Genomic DNA, 11683 nt, shown 5'->3' on the forward strand with positions numbered 1-11683 from the left:
AGGGCCAGTATAGCCTGTGATGTCTGTCCCAGACCAAAGATGTGATGCTGGGGCAGAATATTTTTTTTGTTGTTGTTTGGTGTATTGTACTGTACAGTGCATTAAGGAATAGAAAATGTGCAAATGTATACACGTGTTCATCATGTGAAGTGTTCCTTGAGGGGGAGAACCACAAGCAACAACTTACAGTTTTTTACGATAGCTATGACATTTTTTTCAATACTTCTAACAATTTTTCTAAACTCTTAACACACCAACACACCTACAACACACAATTGACAAAACAGTTAATTGCATGCTCAAAATCACACATTGTAAACTAAACTTCAACACACATTTTCAAATTACAATAATACCCTAACACAATACACTAAATCTACCAAGACACTGCAAACATGTCTCAAAATCAAATTATTATTCCAAACCACTAACACATATTCTCCTTCAACTGGAACATTTAGTCAATCATAGCACAATATCATAAAAACACTAACATCAAATGGAATTACAGAAACTGCATTATTTTAGGTGTCAGGTCTGACCTTATACAATAGACAGTATATTGCATTGATCATAGATTGTGTTTTACACTACAGTCTCTTTCTCTTTTTGGGTTTAGTAAATACATGTAATTTGTTGATTTTGCTGCAGAAATTCAATACAAAAATTGTATGACCCATCTCAGAGTAGCTTTATAGAATGAACGGTTTATGGGGGGAACAAAGATAGAGACAGAATTGCTGCAGTAAAGACTTTATTTGCAACAGGACATTAGGAAAAAAAAAGAAAAAAAAAAGAATGCAAGAAAACAACAACAATGACAAAATTTTTTACAATATAGCAGTCATTTATTATGTGAAAATACAAAATATACAGAACAGAAAAAGCCACAGAAGAATAAAAAATAAATACAGTTTTTTTCAATCGCTAACAAGCGCTTACCCATACTTCAGATACTTTTTCTAAACTCTTACAGTTTTTCTCATTTGCTAAGACACACTAAATGAAACTGGGATCCGCTTGATCTTCATCATCACATTATTAGCACAGCAGAAGTCTTCTCTTGCAAATGTTTTAACACTTTTTCATTTGTTTCACACATTTTTCACACCCTTTTTCAAAACAGTTACCACAGATCTCATTGAAAGGCCCCAAACTCTATTGGATTCACTGTGTTGAAAAAGATATCATTGTATTGACAGATGATATATTGTATTTACTTTGTTATAAATCTCTATGCACCTGTGTGAAACTCATTTGCACAACTCTTCAATCAGCAATCAGTCCTCATCCATCTATAAAAGATGCCACCTCTGTGTTGCTATTTGCAAGCATGGATCAAAGAGGCCATAGGCACGGAAGGAGAGTAAGAGGCCATGGCAGAGGGGCCCGAGGAAGAGGAGTTTGTATGCGTGGTGGAGGAGCTGCAGCAGCAAGAGGACAAAATCGAGCTCAAGTTTCAAATGAAATTTCGGGCAACAAATTATTGACCATGTCATCAATCATGGCTTTTCCTTTAGAAAGGCTGGAGAAAGGGTCCAGCCCATTCTGAGTCGGAGCACTGTGGCATCTATTGTCAGGCTTTTTCGGAATGAGAACAGGTAATTCACAGTGTTACTGTAATGTATACCACTGTGTATTTCAGCTTTACTGTATTGCCCTGTTAGCAGAACAAACTGTGTCTACAGTAATGCAGATGTTTTATCAATCCCATTTATGTGACTCTCATACAGTAATGTCAATTTTGACATGCTTTTTGCTTTTACTTTATAGAATCCACACATTGCCACACACTGGTGGCAGAGGAAAGATATTTAGTATTGAACAGGAGTCTGCCATTGTAGATATGGTAGTGGCAAACAATGCAATCAGACTGCGTGAAATCCAGGCAGCAGTAATTGCAGATCAGGGAGCATTTAGGAATATAAACAGTGTGAGTTTGGCAACTATAGATCGAGTCCTTAAACGAAACCATGTCAGAATGAAGCAGCTGTACAGAGTTCCATTTCAAAGAAACTCTGACATCGTAAAGGAGGCACGATTCCAGTATGTGCAGGTACAGATTTTTTTTGTAATACCTTGTTTACCATAGTTACATGCGACTGGAATTTTCTTTATGAATTTGCTCTTTCTCTTAGAGAATAATGGAGCTTGAAGCTGAAGGGGCACATCACAAATTCATTTTTGTGGATGAAGCCGGCTTCAACCTCTGTAAAGTGAGGCGACGCGGGAGGAACATCATTGGGCAGAGGGCCACTGTCACAGTGCCGGGTCAGAGGGGTGCCAATATCACCATGTGTGCTGCCATCTCCAATGATGGAGTCCTTTGCCACATACCAACTATTGGCCCATACAATACAGAACGCCTCATCACATTTCTTGATGCATTGAAAGACTTACTGATTCCACCCGAAGAGAGAGGGCTGTTGAGGCCTGGCATGACTCTGTATGTCATAATTTGGGACAATGTGGCTTTCCACCACTCTCGCCTTGTGAATGAATGGTTTGCAGCACAGCCTCGTATTATGATACAATTCCTCCCTGCATACTCGCCTTTTCTGAACCCAATCGAGGAGTTCTTCTCTGCTGGAGGTGGAGGTGGAAGGTGTATGATCACCGGCCATATGAGCAGATGCCCCTCCTGGAGGCAATGAATGCTGGCAATAGGTGCAGAGGACTGCCAGGGATGGATACGCCATGCAAGAAGGTATTTCCCTCGGTGCATTGCAAGGGAAAACATTCAATGCGATGTTGATGAGAACCTGTGGCATAATCGTCAAGAACGAATGGACTAAATGTGAAAGATAAAATGTATATATCTTTCTTTTTTTTTTTTTTAAAAAGCTATTTCCACCCATAAGTTTCCTTTGGTAGCTTTTTTTTTTTCCAGTATCCATTTGAGTTTGTAAAGTATCATGTTTCATATTGATGGCTGCATTTTGTATTTTGTTGTCCATTGTGTAATGATTGAAAGAATAAATTAATTTGACCACAAGTTGTGGTGTTTGATGGAAATATTTGCTTATGTTGCATGTTTTTAATGTTTTGTGAGTGTTAGAGCATTTTGCTAACAAAATGAGTCATTTTGGCCATTGAGCTTCAGTTTTATCCTGTGTGTTAACGGTTTTGAAAATGTGATGTCAGAGTGGGCAAATGTATTTAAGCAATCGAGAAAAACTGTAACACAGACTCACACCTACAAAACACAATTGGCCAAATGGATAATTTTCTTCTCAAAAACACATTTTGTTAAATATATACTAACTCTTCATTTCAAAATAGAACACATCTTTCTCTGCACACACTAACTTTACCAAAACACTGTAAATCTGACTCAAAATGGAATTATTCTGTCAAAGAATAACACTTGTTTTCACTTCACAAGGTACATGCAGTCAATCAAAGTACACCAGGTTTCAAAATACTGGCTATTGTTGACCTTACAAAAACTGCATAGACTTTTATGTTTCAGTTTTACAGGTATTTGCATGCTAAACATGCAATCCACCGTTTTTACAATACATTTCTTGGTTGGGAACTGTATGTCCACATGTACAGTAATGTTCACATTCAAAAGCATTCCAGTAAAAAGCAAATCAGTTTTATTTTCCTTTACTGTTTACTACAGGAGGTACAGTAGAAACACAGTATGATAGAACAGAAAAAGTTTTACAGTTTTGCCTACAGTGAAAAAAATATCCATTAAAACACACAAGAACATTCTGAAAAAAAAACAACAGCAAAAAGCCCAGATAAACAGGCGGGGGGGGGGACTAAAAAACCTAAAAAATTACTGTATAATCTCTGCGATCTTCAGGGTTAGGCCACATGTTTTCATCACCATCACATCTGATATTATCCAAGGTGTTGCACCTGGGATAAAACTGCTTGGTATGTCGGATACACCCTTGGCAATCATATACTGTGATGTCCCTGCAGCCAGCATCCATGGCCTCAAGGAGGGACATCCGGTCATGTGGCTGATGGTCATAAACCTTCCACCTCCATGCAGAAAATAACTAATCTATGGGGTTGAGAAAAGGTGAATAGGGTGGAAGGAAGACACTTACCAGTCTTGGGTGGACTTCAAACCATGTTGTTATTGCTTTCGAATGATGGAAAGCCACATTGTCCCAGGTAATTACAAAGGTCCTCAAGTTTTCACCGTCCTGATCCTGCTCTGGAATCAGGCGCTGGTGGAGATCATTGAGAAAGGCAAGGAGGCGCTCGGTATTATAGGGTCCAATCTGACATCTGTGAAGGAGTAATCCTGCATTTGCAATTGCTGCACACATGGTAATGTTTGCCCCTCTCTGTCCTGGAACATCAACTGTGGCCTTTTTCCAATTACAGTTCGTCCACGTTGACGCCTTTTGGCCAGATTGAATCCTGCCTCATCTATGTATATGAATTCATGAGGGGCCTGGTTGGCCTCCAATTCAATAACTATCTGAAACAAAGTTTATGTAAATCATGTCATTACTGTATAACATACTGTACTGTAACCTATTATTCTGTTGGTTACCTACTTGCAAAGTGCAAAGCTTATAGAACTGGACATTGAATTGAATATACACTATACCTGGACATATTGTCGTCGTAACTCCTTGACTCTCTCACTGTTCCTCTCAAAGGGAACAGTGTAGAGCTGCTTCATCCGCACTCTGTGTTTGGACAATGTATTGTGAAATATCTCATGGTCCTCCACAATTCTAGTTTTAATTTCATGCAGTTTTATTGCATTATTTGCAACAACCATTTCTACAATGGCAAGCTCTTGATCATTATTGAGGAGCTTTCCTCTTCCCCCAGAGAGTGGAAGACTTTGCATTCTTAAGAGGGACAAAAAATTCTACATATGCATTACTGTATGACCTTATTGACAAGTCAAGTGAGAATAGAAACAATCCATGTAAAATGGAATACTTACCTGTTGGTTTGTTGAAAGATGCGTATAATGGAGGCAACCGTTGACCGCTTCAAATTGGGCTGCACTCTTTTACCAGCCTCTCTTAGTGAAAGACCATGGTTGTTTACATTGTCAGTGATAGTGGCACATATTTCATAACTGACTACTGTTCTTGCAGCCCTTGGAATGCCGCCACCACAAATTCTTACACCTCTACCTTGCCCTCTCCTTGGGCATGCTCTTCTCCCTGGCCCTGCTCCTCTCACTGCACCTGCACCTCTCACTGCTCCTGCACCTCTCACTGCTCCTGCATCTCTCACTGCATCTCTCACTGCATCTCTCACTGCTCCTGCACCTCTCACTGCTTCTCTCACTGCTCCTGCACCTCTAACTGCTTCTCTCACTGCTCCTGCACCTCTCACTGCTTCTCTCACTGCTCCTGCACCTCTCACTGCTTCTCTCACTGCTCCTGCAACTCTCACTGCTTCTCTCACTGCTCCTGCACCTCTCACTGCATCTCTCACTGCTTCTCTCACTGCTCCTGCACCTCTCACTGCATCTCTCACTGCTCCTGCACCTCTAACTGCTCCTGCACCTCTCACTGCTTCTCTCACTGCTCCTGCACCTCTCACTGCTTCTCTCACTGCTCCTGCACCTCTCACTGCTTCTCTCACTGCTCCTGCACCTCTCACTGCATCTCTTACTGCATCTCTCACTGCTCCTGCATCTCTCACTGCTCCTGCACCTCTCACTGCATCTCTCACTGCTCCTGCACCTCTCACTGCTCCTGTACCTCTCACTGCTCCTGCACCTCTAACTGCTCCTGCATCTCTCACTGGATCTCTCAGTGCTCCTGCACCTCTCACTGCTTCTCTCACTGCTCCTGCACCTCTCACTGCTCCTGCACCTCTCACTGCTCCTGCATCTCTCACTGCATCTCTCACTGCATCTCTCACTGGGCCTGCTCTTCTCCCTGGGCCCCTTGCTCTTACTCTTCCTCGTCCAGACATTACAGTGTTTGTCTTTTTCTGTTTCTGTTTCCAAAAACATCACTTCTCAAAGTCCTCCTTTTACTGTATAAGTGTCGATGTAATAGAAAAAAATAACCCCTGCCACTGAGTCTAAGCCAGAATGGAATCAGCTGTGGTTGGCCCAATTTACCTAAAATAAATCAGCTGTGTGTCAATTATTTAATTGTTTGTTTATTATCAGCTGAGATATATTGTTTTTGAACTGATATCATTGCAGAAGCAGAGGTTTTTATACTGTATCTAAGGTTTGGAATATTGTTTTTGCTATTGTGGGATGTTGTGTGTTAACATTCGTAAATTCTACAAAAACAATCCATAATTTTGTTGGGAGGTATAGCTTGTCTGTTAAAAAAATGTAAGCATTGTGGAAATGTGTTCACTGACTGCATATTGTGTGAAAACGACATGAAATGTGTGAATGGTATGGCCACAAAAGACTGATGCTGTGCTAATTGTGTGTAGAGTTTTGAAAATGTGACAACTGGTTGGACAAACGCTTGTTAGCGACTGAAAAAAAACTGTAAATGTAATCTAATCTGCCTGGTCTTCTGCGTTTGGTCACATGCTCTCATCCACATCACACCTGATATCTTCTCTGGCAAGGCATCTTGGGAAGAATCTTTTGGTATGCCTTTTCCTTCCTTGTATTGTTCAGCTGTGATGTCTTGGCATTCAGCATCCATTGCATCCTGGAGGGACATCTGGAGGGACGATGGTGAAAAACCTTCCATCTCAGGCTCAGTAAAACTCTTCAATGGGGTTGAGGAAAGGGGAGTAAAGGGCAAGGAAAAGAAACATCATTCTCGAATGGGTGTCCAACCAGGCTCTGACTGCACTGGGAATGGTGTGATCACATATTTTGACAAGTGGTCTCCCACCTGTCCCTTTTCTCTATTACCAATCTTTGGTACAAATCTTCTAAAATCTCACATTTATGCAGGAGTGCTTTTTTTTTTCCACACAAGATCAGCCCAAAGAGGTCCTCTTTTACTGTATACCGTATGATCATGGGATTGAAAGACCCTCAACACCTGAGTATGTTTCCTATATGGGAATCAGCTTATATATTTGCAATCAGCTGTTTATCATTAGCTATGGAATAATATAAAATACAGGGGACATATTTGTCCTTCAATTCACAATATGTGAAACATAAATTAGAACATGATGTTATCTGTTCTGACATACAGTGTAAAAAGCATTCGAAAATTTGCCAGTAAAATTACATTGTTTTGGTCTTGGTTGAGCTTGTGTGTAAACAAAGTTCAAGCATTTTAAATTTGTGTCAACTCTATGCATTTTGTGTCAGAGCAACAAGAAATGTGTTAATTGTATAGCCTACACAGATGGATGTTGTGCTAACTGTGTTAAGAGTTTAGGAAAATTGTTAAAAGTATTGAAAAAATTGTCATAGCGATCGTAAAAAACTGTATTACTGGTTTTTGTTTTTGGTTTTTGTAGTATTGTTTTGAATTTATCTCACCAGTGTGTAAGACTATGTTGTAGTGTGTGTGTTTCTGAGGGCTTGTGTGTGAAGTCTGAGGGCAAAGTTTTGTTTTTTAGCAAGAGTGAATGGTTTTCAGTCTGTGTAAGGATGGATTCGCCATTTGAGAAGATTCTTCTCTCGCTGTTTTGCAAGGGAGGACAATGACTGTGATATGGATGAAATGGCCATACCCAGCCATATGAATAGATGATGGTAAGGTGTTGTTTACTCATCTCCACAAAAGTTTATGTTCTACTGTATATTGTATTTGGAATGCATTCTGTGTATAGTACTGTGTATAGACCACCAGGGCCATATACAGAATTCCTAAAAGAATTTGGAGATTTCCTCTCAGACCTGTTGGTTACCGCTGATAATGGTAATTTTCAGAGATTTTAAAATTCATGTTGATAATACAAATGATGCATTAGGACTTGCATTTACTAACTTATTAAACTGTTTTGGAGTAAAGCAAAATGTCACCGGGCCCACTCATCGTTTTAATCATACTCTAGATTTAATCATATCGCATGGAATCGATCTTACTGACATAGATATCGTACCTCAAAGTGATTATGTTACTGACCATTTCCTTGTATCATGCATTTTGCGTATTGATGATAATAACTATATGGCTTCGCGTTATCGTCCGGGCAGAACTATTGTTCCAGCCACCAAAGACAGATTCACAAATAACCTGCCTGATTTATCTCAACTGCTCTGTGTACCCATAAATACGCATGAACTAGACAAAATGACTGGCAACATGGGCACTATCTTCTCTAATACATTAGAAGCTGTTGCTCCCATCAAATTGAAAAAGGTTAGAGAAAAAAATACTGTGCCATGGTATAACAGTAGAAAGAAACTCGTAGTCTTGAGCGCAAATGGAGAAAAACTAACTTGGAAGTTTTTAGAATTGCGTGGAAAAACAGTATGTCCAGCTATAAACAGGCTCTAAAAAACTGCCAGGGTCGAGCATATCCACAAACTCATAGAAAAACAACCAAAACAATCCAAGGTTTTTATTTAGCACAGTGGCTAGATTAACAAATAACCAGACGCCACCCAATCTAAATATTCCCTCACAGTTAAATAGTAATGACTTTATGAATTTCTTCACTGATAAAATAGATAACATCAGAAATACAATAACAAATGTAGATTCTACAGCATCTAATACTTTAGTTTTATCCATCGCACCCAAAGATAAACTGCAGTGCTTTACAACTATAGGACAGGAAGAGCTAAAAAAAACTTACCACTGCATCTAAACCAACAACATGTATATTAGATCCTGTACCCACTAAATTACTGAAAGAGTTGTTACCTGTAGCAGAAAAACTGCTTCTCAATATTATTAACTCGTCATTATCTTTAGGTCACATCCCAAAACCATTCAAGTTGGTGGTTATTAAGCCTCTTACAGTTTTTTTCAGTCGCTAACAAGCGCTTACCCATACTTCAGATACTTTTTCTAAACTCTTAACACAGACTCACACCTACAAAACCCAATTGGCCAAATGGATAATTTTCTTCTCAAAAACACATTTTGTTAAATATATACTAACTCTTCATTTCTCTGCACACACTAACTTTACCAAAACACTGTAAATCTGACTCAAAATGAAATTATTCTGTCAAAGAATAACACTTGTTTTCACTTCACAAGGTACGTGCAGTCAATCAAAGTACACCAGGTTTCAAAATACTGGCTATTGTTGACATTACAAAAACTGTATAGACTTTTATGTTTTAGTTTTACAGGTATTTGCATGCAAAAACATGCAATCCACAGTTTTTACACTAAATTTCTTGGTTGGGAACTGTATGTCCACATGTACAGTAATGTTCACATTCAAAAGCTTTCCAGTAAAAAGCAAATCAGTTTTATTTTCCTTTACTGTTTACTACAGGAGGTACAGTAGAAACACAGTATGATAGATGGGGGGGACTAAAAAAAGCACAAAATTACTGTATAATCTCTGCGATCTTCAGGGTTAGGCCACATGTTTTCATCGCCATCACATCTGATATTATCCAAGGCGATGCACCTGGGATAAAACTGCTTGGTATGTCGGATACACCCTTGGCAATCATGAACTGTGATGTCCCTGCAGCCAGCATCCATGGCTTCACATCTCGTCATGTGGCTGATGGTCATAAACCTTCCACCTCCATGCAGAAAATAATTCCTCTATGGGGTTGAGGAAAGGTGAATAGGGTGGAAGGAAGACACTTACCAGTCTTGGGTGGACTTCAAACCATGTTGTTATTGCTTGCGAATGATGGAAAACCACATTGTCCCAGGTAATTACAAAGGTCCTCAAGTTTTCACTGTCCTGATCCTGCTCTGGAATCAGGCGCTGCTGGAGATCATTGAGAAAGGCAAGGAGGCGCTCAGTATTATAGGGTCCAACCTGACATCTGTGAAGGAGTAATCCTGCATTTGCAATTGCCCCTCTCTGTCCTGGAACATCAACTGTGGCCCTTTTTCCAATTACAGTTCGTCCACGTTGACGCCTTTTGGCCAGATTGAATCTTGCCTCATCTATGTATATGAATTCATGAGGGGCCTGGTTGGCCTCCAATTCCATAACTCTCTGAAACAAAGTTTATGTAAATCATGTCATTACTGTATAACATACTGTACTGTAACATATTACTGTGTTGGTTACCTACTTGCAAAGTGCAAAGCTTATAGAACTGGACATTGAATTGAATATACACTATACTTGGACATATTGTCGTCGTAACTCCTTGACTCTCTCACTGTTCCTCTCAAAGGGAACAGTGTAGAGCTGCTTCATCCGCACTCTGTGTTTGGACAATGTCCGCGTAATGGTTGAGGCTGATGCTATCGATATTGTGAAATATCTCATGGTCCTCCACAATTCTAGTTTTAATTACATGCAGTTTTATTGCATTATTTGCAACAACCATTTCTACAATGGCAAGATCTTGATCATTATTGAGGAGCTTTCCTCTTCCCCCAGAGGGTGGAAGACTTTGCATTCTTTAGAGGGACAAAAAAATCTACATATGCATTACTGTATGAGCCTCTCTTAGTGAAAGACCATGGTTGATTACATTGTCAGTGATAGTGGCACGAATATCATCACTGACTACTGTTCTTGCAGCCCTTGGAATGCCGCCACCACAAATTCTTACACCTCTACCTTGCCCTCTCCTTGGACATGCTCTTCTCCCTGGCCCTGCTCCTCTCACTGCACCTGCACCTCTTACTGCACCTCTCACTGCTCCTGCACCTCTTACTGCACCTCTCACTGCTCCTGCACCTACCACTGCTTCTCTCACTGCTCCTGCTCCTCTCACTGCTTCTCTCACTGCTCCTGCACCTCTCACTGCATCTCTCACTGCTCCTGCACCTCTCACTGCTTCTCTCACTGCTTCTCTCACTGCTCCTGCACCTCTCACTGCTTCTCTCACTGCTCCTTCACCTCTCACTGCATTTCTCCCTGCTTCTCTCACTGCTCCTGCTCCTCTCACTGCTTCTCTCACTGCTCCTGCTCCTCTCACTGCTTCTCTCACTGCTCCTGCACCTCTCACTGCATCTCTCACTGGGCCTGCTCTTCTCCCTGGGCCTCTTGCTCTTACTCTTCCTCGTCCAGACATTACAGTGTTTGTCTTTTTCTGTTTCTGTTTCCAAAAACATCACTTCTCAAAGTCCTCCTTTTACTGTATATGTGTCAATATAATAGAAAAAAATAACCCCTGCCACTGAGTCTAAGCCAGACTGGAATCAGCTGTGGTTGGCCCAGTTTACCCAACATAAATCAGCTATGTGTAAATTATTCAATTGTTTGTTTATTATCAGCTGAGATATATTGTTTTTGAACTGATATCGTTGCAGAAGCAGAGGTTTTTATACTGTATCTAAGGTTTGGAATATTGTTTTTGCTATTGTGGGATGTTGTGTGATAACATTCGTAAATACTACAAAAACAATGCATCATTTTGTTGGGAGGTATGGCTTGTCTGTTAAGAAAATGTAAGCATTGTGGAAATGTGTTCACTGACTGCATATTGTGTGAAAACGACATGAAATGTGTGAATTGTATGGCCACAAAAGACTGATGCTGTGCTAATTGTGTTTAGAGTTTTGAAAATGTGACAACTGGTAGGACAAACGCTTGTTAGCGACTGAAACAAACTGTATTAAGAAACCACAACTAGATCCTAGTGAACTAGCAAATTACAGACCCATTTCAAATCTTCCATTTATGTCTAAAATTT

The 11683-nt window shown here is 40.1% G+C and overlaps 1 protein-coding gene across 1 annotated transcript; it reads left to right on the plus strand.

Moving 5' to 3' along the window:
- The first annotated feature begins 1519 nt into the window (after positions 1-1519).
- LOC122147126 lies at positions 1520-4019 on the plus strand. Its single transcript, XM_042768273.1, has 4 exons — positions 1520-1601; positions 1774-2056; positions 2139-2605; positions 3818-4019. The coding sequence occupies exons 2-4, from the start codon at positions 1847-1849 to the stop codon at positions 4017-4019; spliced, it is 879 nt and encodes a 292-aa protein (XP_042624207.1). The 5' UTR covers positions 1520-1601; positions 1774-1846.
- Positions 4020-11683: the final 7664 nt, after the last annotated feature.

Source organism: Cyprinus carpio, chromosome A12 (genome assembly GCF_018340385.1).
Source record: "Cyprinus carpio isolate SPL01 chromosome A12, ASM1834038v1, whole genome shotgun sequence".
NCBI lineage: Eukaryota > Metazoa > Chordata > Actinopteri > Cypriniformes > Cyprinidae > Cyprinus > Cyprinus carpio.

Coding starts and splice junctions, on each gene's coding strand:
- LOC122147126 (XM_042768273.1), top strand. CDS start 1,847: ATGGTAGTGGCAAACAATGCAATCAGACTGCGTGAAATCCAGGCAGCA. Junction 2,057..2,138: donor CACGATTCCAGTATGTGCAG/GTACAGATTTTT, acceptor TCTTTCTCTTAG/AGAATAATGGAGCTTGAAGC. Junction 2,606..3,817: donor GCTGGAGGTGGAGGTGGAAG/GTGTATGATCAC, acceptor TGCGATCTTCAG/GGTTAGGCCACATGTTTTCA.